This window comes from Nipponia nippon, unplaced genomic scaffold, assembly GCF_047370975.1.
Source record: "Nipponia nippon isolate SJK-2023a ecotype South Korea unplaced genomic scaffold, ASM4737097v1 scaffold_10, whole genome shotgun sequence".
Lineage (NCBI taxonomy): Eukaryota > Metazoa > Chordata > Aves > Pelecaniformes > Threskiornithidae > Nipponia > Nipponia nippon.
In genome coordinates this window covers 16369819-16390687 of record NW_028262291.1, presented here as the reverse complement: position 1 = coordinate 16390687, position 20869 = coordinate 16369819, and the positions used below count along the sequence as shown (strand labels likewise).

Genomic DNA, 20869 nt, shown 5'->3' with positions numbered 1-20869 from the left:
CAGCCCCTTCATTACACAATTGTAAACTATTTATGCTAATTCTAACGTCAGAACCAGTCATACTCAGGCAGTTGCTTTATTACTTTAACCCTTAGAGGAAGCAACTGGATGTTTTTGTACATGTGCATGATGTATTGACCCAGATTTGTGGACCACTTACGTACGTATCTGTATGCGTACAAAGATGTGAAAACAGATGTACTGAAATAACTTTTGGATTATTACAGTAATTTAAAAGATTAATACTTAAATTAAAATCATGTTCATTCTGCTTTTAATAGAAGGCCAAGCAGTGGCTGCTAGTTTAGAACATAGTAGAAAGTATTTTTAAGTATTTCTGGGTCTGGTTCTGAGATTCCACCAATTTGTAGCTGTTTTAAGGAGGGGGTAAAATAGCTTTTAGTTGTCTCACTCCTTATTGCTCTTTATCAGAAGGGTCTGAGTGATCCTCAAAGTAAGACAGATTCTCAAGGCCTTTCTTAATATTGGGTTCTAAGGGAACCGCTAAATAAACTTCAACCTTCCTGCACTCTTGAATCTCAGCACTACTTATCCAGCCTGCTCACCAAAAAGTCTTAAGTGTAGCTGTATTTGATGATCTTCCAAGCTGTATATCAGTTGTGATTCGCTGTTGAAAAGTTCAGGTGTGTTATTCTGTGTATTTTGGACAGTCAGAGTGACAGAGAAGTGACAGGGAAGTTCATACAGGTGTTTGTAAGAAACCATTCAAATGACAAATGAGTTGCAGTAAGATGGATCACTTCTGAACAGAGGGGGGAGCAGCTTTCTCTGTGGGGCACTGTGGAACAACCTGAGGTTCTGATTTAAGGCGGGTGATTGCCTTTATGGAGGGCATAAGATGGCCCATTTAATTGTTTCAGTACAAGTACAGCTGAGCTTTTGAGCTGGATGTTAAACAATTAATTACTGTAATATTTTTATAAGGGTAATAGTAATCAGGCATTCCTTTAAAACTTATCTGGTCTGACCCTTGTGAATTTGGTGTCATCTTCTCAGTGTCCTTATTTGTGTTTTCCCAAAACTGCTTTAGTTTTATATTAACATTGCCTGGATGCCTTCTTAAAGCTGAGCGTCTGTTGTTGTTCAGGATCATTCGTGGTTTCTCTTCCAGGCTTAGACTGGCACTTTGCATAGAATGTTTAACCATGTTGCTATCTTGACAAAACAAAGTCATCTTAAGGATAGTCTCAGCTTTCCTGTCATGCCTTGGTGATGCTGTTCTCCATGGTAATCGAAATGGAATGACAGGCTGTCTTGTGCAAGTCAATGCCCAACAGAAAGAGGATGGAGTCATTGAGAGCAGTGGATGTTTCTGCAGAGTACCGCTAGCTGCATTGCACAAAAGGAGCGATGGTCTGTAAATAAGTAACAGACTTCAGCCTCCAGCATGCGCAAATCCTATGTCTTCATCAGTGGGTTGGTTCAGAACAGGAGAAACAAAGGAGAAGGGGAGAGACAGGTTTGTAAAAAGCACAGAGTGTGCTTCACTTTCCTGATAAACAAGCAAGGCATTTCTCTTCTGAGAATCATTCTACCAAATTTTCTCTGCCTTCTATCTTTATCACATGAGGTTGAAATAGGCATCATAAAGATGACCAAGAAGAAGAAATATCCTGGCTTTGTGTCTGAAACATGTGAAAACTTTGTGTAAATGTGACAGTTGAAAACAGAGCACTTTCTTCTGGGTAGAGAGGTGGAATATGTGATTTCCAAGAGGCGGATACTTTGTGTGTCTTTGCCAGATTCAAGACAAACAGCTGAAGTGACATAGCGAGGCTTCTGGCATGCATGTTATGATCCTGAGAATGAGGAACATTTGCATGAGCACTTAAGCAGGGTATGCAAATCTCGGATATTCTCCATAAGGCTCTTAAAATTCATTCTTACATAGCTTCTTGCTTCTGGGACAGTCATACTCAAATGTGACTAACAAACGAGTGACACAAACTCGACCAAAAGTCTAGTACCTTAAAGGACTTGTCATCTTAAACCAAGGTTCTCCTTCAACTCTGAATGCATAGTAAGCGGATCTCAGTGATGATCCTGCTTATTTCTGACCTGTTTTAGAAGTATTTCTGCTCTTCAAATGCACTGTTTAAGTGCAGTGATGAAACTAAAAAGGTGAAATATGTTACAGTGGTCAGAACATCCTCTCAGAAGTGACTGTGAAAAACAGCTTCGGTGGCAAGTTTTTATTTAATTGTGTTATGCTGTGATCCAAATGCCAGGTCCCGCATTACCCTGGCACGTAGCAATGTCCAAAGAAAGTGTAGTCCTATGTAATCCCAGTGATGAGCTGTGTTTATATGAGTATGATTTCATATTTAGGGTTTATATTTATGGTTTCAGTTTAGACTGAGGCTGAATATAAACCTTGCACTGGGTTTGCACCCTGCGCAGAGGGCACAGCCTTGGGGGTTAGTGCAGCCCTGAGGGTTACCAGTGTTGGCTGCAGGGCAGCAGGAGAATTTCCCCTCTGCAATCCATAGCCATGTCTGTGTCTGGGCTCTTTACAGACCTGGCAGGGATCCAGTTTGAAGGGGCACATTGTCCATGGCCTCTCCGCAGCTATGTCTGAACATGCAAGCCTTTGCTAGGGTGTAATGCCCCGTTAGATCATTAAATGTACCTGTGCGTGTGTAGATGAACTTAAACTATGCCTGATGCTTTTCTGTTTAGCAGCATTTAATTCTGTATATTTTAGAAGCATGTTTATCCAAAGGCCTCCAGAGATGTCTTTCATGGTTGGATGCAGATAATTGAAAGTTGGCTGTTTTCCTGCTCCTGGATGTCAGGTAGCCTTTCAGTGAACCTGGCCCTTTCAGAGCTATCTGTTCCCTGTGGCACAGTGGTGGGAAGCTGTAGCTCAGAAATGATTTGGAAATTTCAGTTGCACTGGTGGCTCTTTACCATGCCAAGGATTTAAGAAATCTGGCTTGCAGCCTCAAGAGGCAGGACTGACCTTGGGTTACCCAAGGTTTGACTACATGGCTAATTAGTCATAGAGGAAATCTGACAAATATGTGACTAATGCACAGGGATTCACCTAATGAAAATAACACCTTCTCCTTCCTAAATAGTTCCCTTGCAACATTTAGCTGCATAGCAACTACTGCTGTTCTATGAATGAAACAAGCGGATTCCGCAGCAGTCTTTGTGCACGCTCCCCACCCCGTGTTTGGCTCACAAAACGAGAATTATATTTTAGTGGTTTTATAGACAACGTAACATCAAAAATACACATGGTACATAGGTAATACTGCTGCTACGCTAGACAAAAGGTAATTTCTCATTCTTGCAGAAGGCTCCTTTCCTGTGAACTGAAAGTATCTTGTAAATGTCAGGTTTTTCCAGGAAGTAACCAAAAGTGGGAGAGTAAATTCTACGGTAATACTATTCCATTCCTTATTCACCATGTCTTTCTCAAGTCATGAGGAGGCAATGATGGCATATAATTTTGATACCTGATAAAATAGTCTCGCTTGGTTAGGGTGAGAAACAATTTTTAAGAGCTGAAAATGCTGCTTTAAATGATTGCTGTGCTTGTAGTTAACAGGAATTCATCCCAAAGAGCCAAATAAGCATATTATTTTGTCATGGCTAGTCAGATTTTCCATGTAAATTTAAAAGGAGGGTAATTTTCCCATTCCTATTTTAGAATGTTCCTTATTCTGCCTTTATAATTTTGTCCATTTCCTCATTAGTGCTCCTTTCAGAGCCCAAACATGTCAACAGTGACACCATTATCAGCCTGAAATAAATGAACATTCTCATCTTCAGTTGTGGTTTGCCTATGACAGCTATTTTTAATTTTGCAGCTGCTGGAGACTAAGGCAGATGAGATGGATTTGCAACTGATGATTTGGCACCTCTATCATGCAGCTACTTTACAAGTGTTCCCATAGGTGTTAGGAAACGTGGGGGTTTCCAAGGGGTCTTTTCACTGAAGTAGTGCTTCTGGAGAAAGAGAGAGCGAGCATGAGGCAAAACACTGATAGCAGAAGGAGGTGTCCTGCTGGTTTAGCATTTGTTTGCAGGTGTTCAAAATGGAGTGTGAGATGGCAGCTAATTCTTTTTTCACCAAGTGTGAATATGAGCTGACAGCCTCATGCACTCTTCTGTATGTTCTGAGCAGTGCTAGTTCCAGGGGGTCCTCAACCTCGAGGATTTTTCTTTCCTGGAAGAGAAGGTGGTGTGACTTTTTGGCCACAAGGAGCAACTTCTGTTCTTTCCAGCCTTGACCCCTGTTTCAAAACCAGCTTCACCACTCAGTTGTTGATCAAACTGCAGAATACCCAAGTGCTGCAGTGACCTGTGCCTGGCTTTACATGGGTGTTCAGGCAGGTGAACTTAGGTGCCCACCGCTTGCAAAACTGACCAAATGTTGAAGGCACTGTGGGGTGTGGGTGTAAAAATGTCTTATTGAGTTAGGTACCCACATACCACTTCATCTAACCTGAGTGCTTGTTCAGGTCTTAAAGTGCCTTTTTTTGTCTTTGTGCCAATATTTCTGTAATTTATAATTATCTGTGATAGAAGTTAAGATATGGCAGTTCATTTATTTAGTACCTCTGAGTGGTGTGTGCTTAACAGATAGTTGGTAACAATCCTAGATTTTCTTAGGTGCTGAAACACAAAAGACTTGCTTCTGCAACTCCCCACAGTCAGAAGATAGTGACATGCAGAACCCAGCCTAAATGATGGACTGGTTGAAGTTTTAAATGGTAAACTGCATGGTTTGGGACTGAAATATATTTTGAAAAATCTTATTTAGTTTCATTTTGTCTTTGACCCTTAGCCCCAAATAGATTACATATATCCTACTCTTTCCCCAAAAACTCAGTAGCAGTGATGCATGTGTGTTTCCACTGCACTTTTAAATCCATGTTGGTAGATCCAGACACTTGGAAAGCTGCACAGATTTTATCTTAATGATCCATAAAGAACAGTTTAGCTAGGTCTTGGAAGACTTTAGAGCCTCATAAACCATCGTTCTGGTTTTTGTTTTGTCAAGTACTCGGTTTGCAAACTTATACTAAATTTTGACTTGCAGAGTGTGATATTAACTATAGTAATGAAGTCTGAGATACTTCCACACTGCTGACCATACTGTTAATTAGGCAGTTAAATACTTATATAAATGATCTCTTAGTTTCATGTGCTATGATTGTAGAAAAGTTGCACAAGTAGTTTATTTTCACTTGTATTGAGCATCATTGTTTGAGTACTGTTGTTATTTATCTTACTAACGTAGCTGACATTCCTGTTGGTTATCTGACCTGTTGAATAATCTGTCATATGACCTCAGACTATTTTGATTGTATCTCTCAGAATAGTCTTATTTCTGTAAATGGGATTTCTAATAGAGGAAGGTGCTATGCAGCAGAAGTATTACTGGGAGAGTTCAAAAAGAGAATGAAGTAATGTATCTTTGAAGTGCAGCGACTGCATTAAGAGTGTTCCATCTTAACTCTCTTTTTCGATCTCATAAGATATAAAAAGGCAGTTACTGCTATAGCATCTCAGGGAAACTAAAGGTCTAAAAGAACATCCTGTTGAGAGGACTCATTAGTTATGCAGGCTAAAACTGTGAAACATGCTTATTTTCCTAAAAAGTAATGGGGACTCCATGTCCTGATCCTGTAAATAACTTAATACCCATCTATTGCATTCTGGTGACTAACAGGCCTTTCAGGAAAGAACACGTTCATTTAAGATCAACTGTCCACATATGCCAGACATCTCCGGTGTGTCACCTGTACCCTATGACTTGATGATAATGAAGTTGATAATATACCTTTGAAAAATATATATCAACAGACCACCTTCACCTTGACCTACTAGCTAGAAATAAGAAAATAGTAATTTTTTTTTTCTTTAAACCCATAGTGAAGCCCTAGCAAGATGTTGAAAATCTGGAGCTCAGTATTACCAGAGACGCAGACCCAGGCTGCTTTGCAGTGTGTATTCTGTGACTCTTCAAGCAATGGGAAATTGCACCTTGGCTGGTGAGGCTGGTTCCCTCTCTTCTGTAACCACACTTCATATATCCTTGATAAGAGACTGTGTGGTTCTCCTTGTAGTGATGGGCCACATGTATTTCAGCTCATCTTTATCAGCTGGGGAGGACATGGGTTTCTCACACAAGTTGTGACCCACAGTGCCTCCAGCATCTCAGTAAATGACACCAGTTGAAACTCTTGGTGGAGCTGAGATTGTTTTGTCCCCTGAAGACATTGGATTTTCTCTCTGACAAGAAAGCCCAGGTTTGGCAGATGTTATTTTTAGAATAGCAGGAAGTAAGAAGCTTGGTTTCATAACTAAATAACAATAAAGTTAGGTTAATGAGGCTACGAATCACTTGAATGGTTCAGCTCTGTGTGCATCTGCTGCATACTAAGAAATTCCCAACAGAATTTGCAGTGGTTTAAGCAAAAAACTGACATGAAATAAATCGGTTGTCTTTGATCTTTGAGTCTGGCTTTTGGGTGTGTCTGTTTAAGCTTGGGAAGCTATTGAAGCAATGAAATGAAGATGTGATAATAGCCCAGGGAAACATGCTTATACTAATCTTATTCTGTCTAGCTCAAAAAAAATAGCAAGGACATAGCATACTCTATATGTTTGTTCAATATGAAGCATGAAGTGGTCTATAGTACCTATTTCGGTCTCCTGCTTAGGATCCTGTAATAAGTTCTGGCTCTGTAAAATTCATGCCGCCTTCTTCCTCTCTCTAAGTAGTGTTGTGTCTGTTGGGTCAAAACTTGCCACCTTGCTTCATGGTGTGATAATCATGAGATGCTTTGGATTGAGAGTCTTGGCCTTTTGGAAGAAGGCGTTTTCTTTTTAACTCAGAACATTTTGACTTATTCCCTCTTGTTTTTGCTGCCTTAGACTTATCTTAGTGAGGGGGCTTAATGAGAAAGGCTTGGCTGTTGTTCCTGTTAGGCTTTTTGGTCATTAGAGGTCATTGGGGCTGCTATTCCATCACTTGTAACATTGAATGCCTTTGAAAACATCTTTTACAAGAAAAATATTGAAAAACATATTGTAAGTATGGGCAAATGGGAAGCCAAGCCAAGCATTTATATGTTTATATTCACAACGCAATATAAATAATCGTGTTTGGGCTTAAACTGCATTGCAGAAACCATTTCAAACATTTTAGGAAAAAGGATTTTTGTCTTTCTTTTTATCCATATGAGAAGACTGGCTGGATCCCTGGCAGTGAATAAGTTAACCTACTTAGTGTTTTGTGTGTAGGCAGCATGCAGTTCTGTGAGATTGCAGTGGGCAATGAAGCAGCAGAATTCAATTTGCAGCAGTGACCTAAGAGGGACTATTTTTAGTAATAAAATAGGTCAGGGGATGTGGTAGTGCAGACTGATAAATGAACAGTCTTCCCCTTCACTTGTGGGGCTTGTTTTTATCCTCCAGTATAGAAGCTCTGTGATGGGGGAAATGGATTCAATACTGTCACGTGATTAGTGTTAGAATTTTTTTATTGTGAAGCAATCACGGGAAAAGTGCTAAGTTTTATTTTGGTGAAGAAAGAATGTAAGTAACTGCTTTGGGATTCATGGCAGGCAAAACCAACTAGGGAGCAGGCTGTTTTGAAGCCATTGCTCAAAGCTCAGGGTGTCAGAGATGAAGCACGGCTTTATTCTGTTCCTTTGAGTCTATGGGTGTAGGGAGGAAGCTTGCGAAGGATGTCTTCAGCCAGTTCTTGTGACACAGAGCAGTCCAAGTCTCTCTTTAGTATTATGTTACTTGACCTTTGCATTTCCACCTCCTTTGGTTTCTCTGAAATTATATTTCATAGCAAACTTGGAAAGCACCTCTTGCCAGTTTTTGTGCTGTTATTAACTATCCTGTTGTTAATTAGCAGTGTGGCAAAGGCCCTATAAGCTCTAGTCATGGAGCAGTGCATGTTGATGCCATATAAACAGCAGAAAACCAGTAGCTTTGGCCCTAAAGCCTTTTTTTACCCTGGAAAAAGAATGCTTAGCAGGAAGCAAAAGATCTCCACTCCTGGCTGTAGCTGAATTGGTATCGGTGTGTCACACCATGTAACGGACTACAGTTGTGGGATGCTCAGGCTGGTGCTGAAGCTATCTCCACAATTTAATGAGTCCTAATGAGCCCTGGTGAGGTGCAGTGGGATGCCCAGTTCTCCTGCTTTGGAATTAAGCAGGTATCTCCCTGAGGGCTGCTTAATGTTGTGTGAATGTACACGCCTGTGCTGGTGCTCATTTGTCCATTCCTGCCTTACGCGCCCTTGTGAAGCACAGATATAGCTGTATGACAGTGGGGAGAGATGCCCTTAAACTTTCCCTTACTTTCATCTCCTGTCCCTAGCAGAACGTGTTTAATATTCTGACCTGTCTAGTTAGGACTATGATGAAGTACCATCTAGCAGAGTTTCTATAGTGCTTAAAAATCCTTGGATAATATCACTTTGATATTATATTTATAAGGAAGGTAAGGTAAACATTGATCGCTGGCATAAAAATTGTAAGCTCAGACCGTCCTTGGCCCTTTTTTTTTCCAAGATTGCAAGTTAGTTGTGTGTCATCCTCTAGAATAAAAAACAGCTAAGTAATTTGCATTTCTAATTTCTGTGTTTTTCTTTTCTGTGTTACAGAGAAGATCTGTTTCTGTATTGTAAATAAGCACTGCATACCTCAGATAACCAATAAAGAGCCATGTCACTTGATATTTGAAATTCATGTTAAAAAAAAAAAAAACAAACAAAAAAACTTCCAGTGGGATCAATACAGTGGAGATATTCTCAGCAACACTCTAAGAAACTTGAGGGGGCTTTTGAGCACGTTCCATAATCGGTGTAATTTAACGTGCTTCTAAGGGACATCTTTTAGTAAGAACACACTATCCTGCACTTTCCTTTCTACAGAAAAGGCCAGTGATTTTTTTCTTTTTTTTTTTTTTCTTGTTAACCTGGTTTTGCAAAAGAAAGCTTGACAATATCATTGAATATAAACTCAGTCGTTTGGTCTTTCTGTCCACCCTGCTCATCATGGGAGCTGGGATTTCATGACAATTCACAGTCCGTTCACTGCACACATGTGAGCCAACTCAGGTGAGCAGAGCACACTGAGCCAGGAGCTCATTTATTAGGTGGGCAAGAGGAGAAATCCACAAATACTCGCAGCTTCTCTTCTTAAGAGTTTATAACACTACAGTGCACCCTCCCCATCTTTTCCCACCCTATAGATTACTGGCTTGTCCAGTATCTGATGTGCTATGCAATGTTCTTTAAAGTAAATACTATAAAATGGAAGGCTTGCACTCAAAAGGTAACAGGGCCCATCTCTTTGTTATTAGCATTTAATGGTGGTTTTAAATTTAGAGGAAGACTTGCTCTCCATTAGGAACTAATTTACTTTAATTAATTTTTGAGAACTCTTGCTTTTTGTTATTTCCTTGTGTTTTCTCAGCATGACTGAATCAAAAACCAATTTGTGCCAAGATAATAAGCTGGGAGGATGGCTTTCTTTCTCTAGTGTGAAATCATGTTTAGTGTAGGTATCACGAGCCTGATTGTGTGCGGTGTGTTACAGTGCCTTGCTCTGGAATTTATTTTCTGCTTATTGGGGGGGTATGGAGGCTGGCGGGGGGAAATGAACTGCAGTATCTGACAATGTGACAGTAGAAGGTCTGGTGGGAAGTCAGTGATTCTGTGACAATGCTCAGTGTCTCTTCAGATTATGAGTGATTCCAGCGTCTTTCTGCTTTATAGACAGGTATAAGTAGAGCTTTAAATTTAAGATTGTCTCCTTGGGCTTGTGGTTCCTGTCTACAGGAAACAAAACTGGCCATGCAAAACTAGCTTTTTGTGCCTAGTATAAAAGGGACTGCCTTTGACAGAGGTGGATTTTTTTTGGTGGTTTTCTTTAATCTTGATATGCATGCCTGCAGACCAGGCTAACTTGATGTGGTGGTTGACCTTGGCTGGCTGCCAGCCACCCACCCAGCCGCTCTCTGCCTCTCCCTCCTCAACAGGATGGGAGGAGAAAATAAGATGAAGGAGCTCATGGGTTGAGATAAAGATGAGGTGATCACTTGCCAATTACTGTCATGAGCAAAACAGACTTGGCTTAGGGAAAATTAATGTAATTTATTGCCAATTAAAATAGAGTTGGTGAGAAACAAAGGTAAAAAATAAACCACCTCCCCCACCCCTTTTTACCCCAGGCTCATCTTTGCTCCTTCATTCCCAGCTTCTCTGCCCAGGGCGGCGCAGGGTGATGGTGAGTGGGGCTGCCACCAGCCATCACGGTCCCTCTCTGCCCTCTTCCCCTCCTCACACCTCCCCGAGCGGTGGGAAGGGGGGTCCTTTCTCTGGCAGCCGAGCTCCCCCCGCCCCTCCTCCCCCTCGGCCTGGCTGCCGGCAGGGCCGTTCCTCACACGTTGTCCCTCGCTCCTCCCTGCCCGTGAGGCGTTCTGCCCTTTCTGGAGAACGTTTTCCCAGCGGTGCCCTCGGCCTGGCTGTCGGGCTCGGTGGTGCCCTGTGGTGCGGCTGTTGAGGAACCGGCTGGAACCGGCTGCGGCCAGCGCAGGGCAGCCCCCGGCCGCCTCTCCTCACAGCGGTCATCCCGCAGCCCTGCTGCTGCCAAAACCCGGGCACACGTGGCAGCGGTGTTAAGCTCTGAGGCACCAGCAACCAAAAGAGGTAAGAGAGACGGTGTCTGAAGCAGCAGTGGATCTTTAGAATGGTAGTTTTAAAAACAAAACAAAACCCAAACAAACCACTTGGACAAACACTAGCCTGAGAGAAGTAGATCCTGTTCCTGGTGCTGTCACTAGTGTTTTAGTTGACATGAGGTGTTCTTCCCTTTTCCATTTGAAAAATGGAGATAATGATACATAATCTCCTTTGGGGGCTTCAGGGGGAAGGATATATATTCATCACCTCCAAACTTTTAATCTAATCTTTCCAAAGTAAGGTTTTCATGGGAAGTTTCTGGACTGGCCTTGGCCTGGAGGTGTGCAAAAGGAGCCATGTGGTTTGGTCTGACTGTGTGCTGTTCAAAAGGAAAATCCTGCCTTTCTGCATTCTAGATGTCTTTCCAGCCAAAAAGCTAAGAGTGAAAAATAACACTTTTGTCATCAGTCTGAAAATCCCAGGCCTCTTTCAGCTCAAAGACTTCCCAGAACAAGTAGCTCCAAAGTTTACTTGAACAATGTGATTGTAATCCAGAGGTGGAAAACATAGGACTTTCACACTAGCTATGTCTGAAGCCAGTTTATACTTAAACGGCAGCCGAGCTCCCCCCGCTTTACTCTTGCTTTATGTGTATTGCACACACATTTGATGGGGAAATTTGATGTGCACACGCAACGGGGAAGCCGAGGCGTGGAAAGGGGGTGAGATCTGCCCATGTTACCTACTAGTAGTTCAGCAGGAATGCCAGGAATAGAAACCATTTTTCTGAGTTTCAGGTCAAGTCACAGATAAAACTTGTCCCCCTATCTCTCCCTTAATTGCTGCTTTTTCAGCTCTTCTGTGTAGTGACTGCCTGTGTTCGCTGAGATGCCCATGTCCCAGCGCTTTCCATCACGATACAGCCACAGGGGGTGGATTGTCAGAAGAGGGTGGAAGCTTAGCCCCACACTGTGGTATAAGCAGTGGCTTCTGAGCATTGCTGGTAGCATGACAGGACCTGAAAAAAATGAATATGCTAGCTGGAAAATACAAAAGGTATCTCTGTTCTTCCTTGAGGCTCTGATTGTGCTCAGGGCAAAGTGGTGCCTGTGAATTAGTGTTTCTGGTATTGCGTGTCACTCCTAGGTGTAGTGCCTAAAGGAGGCAGCTTGTCTAAGAAACAGACGGACAGCATTGTGTGGCTGCAAGGGGTAGCAGACTGTGTCCTCCCAGCAAAGTCACAGTGTCCTGAGGGGACCCTTATAAATGATTTTTTTTTTGCTGAGCCTAAGCTAAGAAACTCTGTGGTGAACTCCGAGGCATATGTAGGTGGATTTGCTTATACTGAAGTCATCTTGGAGAACAGCTCCACCCAGGACAAGGGCAGGTCATTGTCTCTACTTGCTACCTGGGGAGCAGGCTGTCGGCAACTGTGCAACTGTTGCTAGGGTCAAAATATACAGGGCAAATCCTACTGGAGCAGCAAGCTTATTGACTTGCCTAACATAGTGTTTTACAAAATAATCATTGTTGGGGGTTTCCCTCCCTCCCCCCACCCCCGATTATATTTCACCACTTTTAATTCCTGCTGTTCTTGTATGGAGCCAGATGAATTGAGGATGTTAGGGCTTTTTTTGAGCAAAAGCAGTACTTTGTGCTTTAGTGGACTCTTTCGGCTCTCCTGCCTACTGCCCTGCTGATCTGCAGGGCCAAACAGAGCTAGCAGCAGCCAGGCATAGCGCTCCAAGCTGCCATTCACCATCCTCCCAGGAGAGGTTTGAATTAGAAAAGGGAGAAGCTATTTTTGTGCTTCATCTTAATTGATGAGTATTGGGTTTGTCCAGCGTATGCGAAGTTGCCTGGCTGCTATTTAGTGTGTGTAGTTAACTTCTAGTTTTTGTTGTGGGTCTGTTGACTTACCTGTTTTAAGACACCTGGAAAAATTTTTGTTTCAAAATCTGTATGTATGTCTTCAGGCCAAAATCCATGTCAGTAATATCATGGGGAAGATGTTTAAAGAAGCACCAGGATGCTATGTTTGCATTTAGACCTGATTTTGCAGTCTTGGTGCTCAGATTCACATACCCAAGTGTACTTACGTTATACCTCAAGCTACACATGATTTTATGCTCAGGTACAGATATGTCCCCTTTCTAGTTGAGTTCTTGTTTGTGGACTTCTTGGGGCAAAGAACATGCATTTATTTTCCTGTATTTGTACAGGGCCTAATCTGGTAGGGTCCTGGTTCATGTTTGGATTTGTAGGTGCTGGCATGCAGTACTGATAAATGTTGGGTAAGTGTGGACTAAAGACTTGATCGCAGCAGTGTATGTTTGCAGGTGGAAACTACCTTTTGGAAATTTGGCTCAGAAATGGTATATCAATTACGAATGAGAGTACATGTGCATTTTGTTGCATGCAGGGAAGGTTTTGGCTATTGTTGAAACTGTTTGGGAGGAGGGAAATTGGTTTTATTCCCAGGTTTGGAGGTGACTTGAAAGGATTTATGTCAAATTAAAGATCTTGCTGTGCAGAGACTTTGATTAATAAGTTCATTCAGGAATCATAGCTGCAATAACTGTAATTAGAGGCAGGGTTTTGATCATGAGTCACCTTGTAGGGGCTCTCCTCACTGCCCTCCTTGAGAAAGTGGAAATCTGGAAGAGAGGAATTCATGTGACCTTTCATTACCAAGCTGGCACTAGAAATTGGCACTAGCTAGACCCTGCTGTTGGAAAAGGTCCGGGGAATCAGCACAGTCCTTTGTGCTCAGTTGGTGCTAGTTTAGGTCACAGGTGTGTAGAAGCTGTATCCAAAGGGAAAAAACCAAAACAAAAAGCATGATTTCAGCACAGAGGAGTGGGGTAGAAACGAGAAGGCCAGGGAATGTCAGGCAGCTTTGTCCTTCGGTGGCCCTCTAGGTTTCAGAAGTTTTCAGTGGGAACATCCTTCGGAGCTTGCAGAGAATCCAATCTTACTAGGAGAACAGTCTTGGCTTTTGCCTCTTCTACCTAAATTTGATGATGGGTTTCTATGAAGAGCACACGTAGCTCCTGCATTGAAGCATGCAGTTACAAAGTTCAACAGAAGCAGTATCTGGATGTTCCTAATTTTTTTTGTGAAAACTGGAGAAAGATGAGGGAACTATTGGGCGATAGTAGATGAGCTTTGGGGAAAAAGACGCTTTCAACTGAAAGGCAAAGGAAGTTTGGCTCAGTTTTTCAGCCTTCAGGCAAGCTGCTGTTTCTTTTCTCAATAGTCTCTTTCTTTGAGCTTTTCCAGAGTTACTGTTTCTTTTAGTTTAGTCCATTGTTGTATACAATATTGAATAGTAAGTGAAAATTTTCAAAATGTCTTTGACAAAATTTTAAGAAGTTATCCTTGATTCTGTAACCCAAGGGCCCCATGGGTCCCTGATGGAAAGAAAGTGTGAGAGCTTCAGGAAGTGATAACTTTCTGAATGTCTGATATCGGTTTGTGCCAAGTTTGACCCACAAAAGGAAGAGCTAGGACTCTTTCTGGAAAGTTAGTTATCTATGCTCTAATAACTTGCTGAATAATCACAGGCTTTTTTGACACATAAGTCTTCTGATATTAATTTCATTCAGAATTACAAACCTGGAAAGAACAACATGTTCCTAAACAGTATTCTTGAATGACACTTAAATTTTAAATAACATTAAACTATATTGTAAATGATTAGGAATTAAAGAAACAACCAATTGGTAATGTAGGCCTTGAGCAAAGTACAATATAAGAAGCACTGAAAAATGTTTCTCTGCATGATTAAGAGAGTCTGGTTTGCTGGTTTGATTTATTGGCTGGCTGAATGAATTCATTAATTGTGTATGACTACTTTTACTTCTGGGTGGTCATTTTTCATTTCAGATTTCATTGCTGGATGAGCTTTTCCTAGGGATGTTCTTATCATCCAAAATTAAATACATTAAAATGTTAGGGAGGCTCAGCCCTCCCTTTTTATAGCGATATTTTTCATACTGTGGTTTTACAAACTGCAGAAAAATTCACTTAGGCTGCGATAACCTAGGTTTTGTCTGCATGTGCTCATTACTTAGACACAAAAAGATTTCTTCTTATTGTAATATATGCCATGTTCCATGTTGTGTTTTTCAAAATAAGAGAATCGTAGAATCGTTTAGGTTGGAAAAGACCCTTAAGATCATTGAGTCCAACCGTTAACCTAGCACTGCCACGTCCACCACTAAACCATGTCCCTAAGCACCACATCTACCTGTCTTTTAAATACCTCCAGGGATGGGGACTCAACCACTTCCCTGGGCAGCCTGTTCCAAGTGCTTGACAGTGCTTTTGGTGAAGAAATTTTTCCTAATATCCAATCTAAACCTCCCCTGGCGCAGCTTGAGGCCGTTTCCTCTCGTCCTATCGCTTGTTACTTGGGAGAAGAGACCGACACCCACCTCGCTACACCCTCCTTTCAGGTAGTTGTAGAGGGCAATAAGGTCTCCCCTCAGCCTCCTCTTCTCCAGGCTGAACAACCCCAGTTCCCTCAGCCGCTTCTCACAGGACTTGTGCTCCAGACCCTTCACCGGCTTTGTTGCCCTTCTTTGGACACGCCCCAGCACCTCAATGTCCTTCTTGTAGTGAGGGGCCCAAAACTGAACACAGTACTCGAGGTGCGGCCTCACCAGTGCCGAGTACAGGGGCACTATCACCTCCCTGGTCCTGCTGGCCATGCTATTCCTGATACAAGCCAGGATGCCATTGGCCTTCTTGGCCACCTGGGCACACTGCTGGCTCATATTCAGCCAGCTGTCAACCAACACCCCCAGGTTCTTTTCTGCTGGGCACCTTTCCAGCTACTCTTCCTCAAGCCTGTAGCATTGCATGGGGTTGTTGTGACCAAAATAGTGGTGTGGAACTAGAAAACCTCCTTTTTAATTAGATGATGAAGAATGAGGCAGAGACTTGTTTCTGAAATGCTTTAGATGTATATAAAGCACTCAACATTCAAACACCATTGTAGCTACATTTATAGAATGAGAGGTCTAGATATGCAGATCAGTGAGAGGTAAGGACAGATAACATTTGTAAGAAATCAAATGACTTAGGAGAGATCCTGAACATCTTGGCTTGTAGTTTGAACACTGTTTTTTATAGGAAAGACTCATTTCCTGGACAGCTTGCAAACAGTATGGTATGCAAACATTCCTCTCTTCAAGGATCTTTATGCTTTCAGCTGCATGGAGAAGTACTACTTAAAGAAGCATTTAATACCACAGTTTTCTATAGCTAAGGATGGTGTTCCAGGGTATGGTCCATCTCCTGGAAGGCAGCAGAGCGGAACCTCTCTGGCCTTGCTGGTCCTTCTAGCCAGAGCTCAGCAGTCCCTGTATGGGCTCTGGGTCCATAAGAACAGTGGTGTGATATAGCTATTAGGAATTTATTTCATTCTAAAGTATGCTTCTAAAAGTGAGAAGAAAAGAGAGCATAGGGAAATTCTCATGTGCTTCCTTTTCTTTCTTAGCCCATATTTTCAGGTTGTGTGTCTGCAAATAGAAGGCAGAGCTGTTAAAGACTACAGAGTGAGGACTATGTCATCCCTTCTCTCCCCCTCAAATGGCTTATGCTGACCCCTGATCCTGTAACTGTGTAGCAGATGGGGTGGGTGAATCCCCAAGTCAGCTTTGTGGCAGAAGAGGCTACTGCGATACTCTGACAGATCTGTTCTTGCCTGTGGGCTCTGACACTTCCAATATTACTTCATGTGTTTTTGTGAGAACAATCTCTGCCTATGTAATACAAAAAAAAAAAAAAAGTCTTGTGAGGAAAGAAGGTAAATGAGGTAACTCTTAACCTCCCATAAACATATGGGTATGATGGGCAGGAGCCTAGGTAGGAAGCATTGGTCCTGCTAGCTGGCCTGGTTCCATTCAATGTCAGCAAGTTGTAATTACTAATCTCTCGTGATCCCTCTTACATGGTTTATTTTTTCTCTGCTTTCACCCTACTGATACCTATCTGCAACATCACACTCTCCCAAATTGGAATAATGGTCCATGCTCCTCTTTATCAGTCACTCTATGGATACTGACTGTAGAGAGAGCTCTCTAGTGAAAAATGATTATTGCTGTATATATGTGTGTCTGTGGATAGTTTATTATGCAGAAGAATAAACTGTGTAGCAGAAAAGGTGAGATTTGTATATTGCTTTGTTTCTAAAGCCTTCATCTGATGATTTGTAGTATTTATAAACTTTTTCAGGTAGATTAAATAAGCTTTATGTTGTAATCCTATACTTAGAGAGCAAAACATAGCAAAGACATAAAGGATGAAACTGATCTGAACCTAGCTGATAAATACAGAGACAGTGCCACCCTATTTTTATCCAGAGTTTCACCCTGCTCCAGGATCTGTTAAGTGACCTTCACTCCATAATTTAAGAGGCATACTAATTTGGACAAAGGCAGGAATGACTCTCACTGGTGTAGGGCTAATCAGAGTGAGTTTGAGTCAAACCAGTATTGTCCTCACAGCAAATACACGTCATGAAAAGTTAGTTTCAGCAGATGAGCCTAGCAGTTGGCCTTGAAGACTATGAAATTTGGTCTGTTCTGGGTGAGAGGATTAAGACTGGAAATGTCAAAGCTTCTTTTGGGGAACATATTTAGCATGTATGAGTATATATGTGTGTGTGTGCATATAACTTACAAACACAGACACATACATGTGCATACTGTAAAGAAGGCTCAGATTTGTGAGATCTAGGATGTCATCTTTTTTTTTGTTAGTATTCATTTGGCTTCATTATAGCTGAATACTCTGCTCTTCCTGACTGTCTTTTCTCTCTCTAACCTGAGATGAGATCTTATTTGCAACATATGAAGTCCCTGTCACCCCTTGATGCCTCTGGCTTGGAGCTGTGCTGGAATGTAGCAGCAAGGGGCAGATGCCCCTGCTGTTCCCCAGCTGCTGCCTCCTTTACCCAGGCCTCTGGCTGTTTGTTTGCTGAGAAGTGTTTGATTGCTGGTCTGGGGAGAAGGAGAAGGATACTAACAAGAGAACATGGCTTTCAGTCCAGGGAAGACAAGATGAAAGTTGAACAAATTCATCATTTTCTGCAGCTCAGTCTTGATATGACCTCACTTGCCCTTAGCAACAAAAAACCCTGTTTAATGCCTGTTATTTTCCACTCTTCTCCTAATAACTGTCTTGACCCCCTGAAGGGTATCAGCCACCTTCTTAAGGACTCAAGAACACAGATTTTTATCTCAGTTCTAGGCGATGTATTTGTGCAGTGAGGCACTTGACTGCATTAGGGACATCTCTAGAAACTCAAGCATCTTTAAGGATATCGGATCCTGCAGCCGGAATGTGGTGAATCAGCACTAAGGATAGCAGAAGTTTAGTTATTTCCTCCTCTTCATTGCAACTGCAGCATGTCACTACATACATTTCCCTCCTGTTGAGTAGGTTTTGATGTCAGTTGCTTTTTTTAATATGTATTCAATTGGGAGCTGTCTGTAATTTTGGACTGCTTATGAGGCTTTTTTCTTAATATCGTCATACTAGGGGAACTGCAGAAATGGTAAAGATGTAGGCCTTGGCATAATGCCTCGACTACCAGGGTGTGTAATGATGTCAGGAGAGCTGCACCCCCTTAAAATCAGTGTACTGTGAGGAAAAAGATGATATGGAAAAATGGGACAGATTCTCTTCACAACTGCCAAAATCAGTGGCAGAACGGAGCTTTCAAAGATATCTGCCATATAAGGAATAGTTTTGGAGCTCTTTTGGATTGTTTCTGGCTAACTTATCACCTAATCCAATGTGAAAAAAGGAGAGAGACTGGGCTCAACTTCAATTCCTATGCATAGAGGGGTAACTTAATGACAGTTTGCTTTGTGTTTGTGGGAGGTAAGCCAGATTTATCATGTTTGGGTTTTTTTTTTATTCAAGTTTCTGCTGCAGTCTCTCTTTTTACACTCCAAAATAAGTTAATACCCTTTATTTAAAAACAAAACAAACAAACAAAAATCCCCTGCTCCATGTCGGAAATGATACACTTTAGAAAGAACTCATATTTCTACTGCCTTTGTTCCAATAGTCGATTTATTCAAATAGAAGGAAGTTCCTGGGCAAGCTACGTGTTATGATGGCTTTGTGCTGCTGTTACCGGATCTCTCTCCAGGAAAACTGCTGACACAATGATCTATCCCTTTTGTAGGCAGGTAGGAACACACAAGCCACATGCTGACTGCTCCAGGAGGGCTGGATTACAGCCGGCGCTGCTTAGTGGTGAGTCCAGGATGGTGAGAGCCTGCAGGACAAGATGGGAATGAGCTCTGATCTTGTGTTCCCAAAGCTCAGGGCAGAGCTTACTTCATCTCAGGAACTTATGCAGAGTGACAGGAGGACCAAAGGGAGGAGCAACAAGGAGGAGTTGAGACCATTACCTAAAATTGCCTTAGATTTTTATTTGTTAAAATTGTAGGGTGGCAAGAACAATATGTACCACAAAAAAATAGACTATACTATTAAACAGTCTCTTTGTGGTGACCATTTGTGGGATTCTCTGCATCTGTAGAGAGAGGCTTAAAATCTACAAGAAATTCATTTGCAAACTTTAAGTAAGGCCAAACAATGGTGTGTCCCCAGCGTGGAAGCCCAGTTGTTCTACGCTCATTTTGGAGTTCAGATATTCATTATTGTCTTGCATCTCCAATGTGTAATAGTTAAAGCTCTGTCCTCCCACATGCCTGTAATTTTTAAATTGGGGCTGCAGCACACTTTCAAATGCCTAGGTTATGGGTTCCCATGCAATTTTCACAAAGAATGCTGTCAACACTCAAAGGCCCATTCAGGGTGCTGCAGATAAGTTAGCAGCAACCAGCCAGTACTAACAAAGTTTTACATCTGCAGATGGTAAAGCAGCAACTGATACCACTCCGGAGTCAGAACAGAACAGTCAAATAGCTTACTTAAGAACAGGGGCCAATCCATCCTCTATGCAATCAGCTTGATCAAATGGAATAGTTGCTGCCAACAGCAATTAAAAATGGATGACGAAGAATTAACGCAGTGTGGCCTTCTACTCTGTCCTGCAAGTGTGTTGAGGGGAAAGGAGGGGGAGATGAGAATTGCCTTTGAGTCAGCTGAAGTAAGCAGTGCATCTGAATTGACAAAAGCTCAACATCTGAGATATAACACAGAATGGTAATAATGAAATATCCCGAGTTAACACTTGCAGGGCATTAACAATCATGAGTGTCTGCTCAGTAATTGCACTCAGTCTCACAGCTGATTTTCTTTATGTGAACCTAAATATTTTATCTGTATCACTTCATTTTCCTAGCAATCTTGAATCTGAAACTTAGCAGTGTTTCCTACTCTTACGCACAGCCTCTTGGGAGATTAACAGCTACAGCATATTGATCATCGCCATTTCATTGGGACTTGCCTCTTCTCTCTTGTTGTGCTGCTCCTTCTTGAGCAGTTTCTGTCATGTTTATCCAGCAAGTTAACAGTCCAAGAACCCAGTCCAGGCTCCTAGAGAAACCTTCTAGGATTTTACAGATCTCAAGTTGTTATCTAATATGACTGAATTTTGCTGTATCTCCAAGACCAAATATGCCTCCTTAATTGAAGATAATGGCTTTGACTGGATGAGAATAACAAGAAAACAAAATAACAATAATGACTCATGCTAACATTACAAGTAGCTCCCTGTTTACAAGCTGCATTTGGCTTGCTTTATTCTTTCATCAGGTCATTGTTCCCAGAAGTGACTAACAGTTTTGGGAATCCTTCAGTTTTTGGTTACAGAAGTTAGTAATAGGCAATGAAGGTGCCTGATTTCAGAGAGCAGGAGGGGCCTGTCCTAAAGCTGTAATCCTTTAATGAGTCTCAAGTTGAGCACCAAGAATAGCTAGTTAATTTTTAAAATGCTCACTTGACCCTAGCTGCATCTAATTCTGAACTCAAATTAGACATTTATTTTTGTACTGTCTTTCATGCACACATGTGGATCAACACAAGTCATATCTCTGCATGCACGTAGACCATTGAACCATCACACTTCCTCATGGAGATGAACTGTTTAATTAACCATTTCTAGGATACTGTATTCTAGTTCCCTTTCCTGTGTTTAGTTATTGTGTTTCTGTTTTCAAAGACACTAGTGAAGATGGAGAGGTTTGTCCT

The 20869-nt window shown here is 41.8% G+C and overlaps 1 protein-coding gene across 3 annotated transcripts in view; it reads left to right on the top strand.

The window, feature by feature from the left end:
- SERGEF (secretion regulating guanine nucleotide exchange factor) overlaps positions 1-20869 on the top strand; it is a 158312-nt gene that overhangs the window by 105503 nt on the left and 31940 nt on the right. Inside the window, exon 11 of one of the 3 annotated variants that reach the window (XM_087745675.1) lies at positions 18894-19000. The exons of the other annotated variants lie outside the window; for them this stretch is intronic. Within the exon in view, the coding sequence (XP_087601801.1) occupies positions 18894-18901 (8 nt within the window). The 3' untranslated portion in view covers positions 18902-19000. Of the gene's footprint in view, positions 1-18893; positions 19001-20869 lie in introns of those variants that run through there. 3 annotated transcript variants of the gene reach the window in all.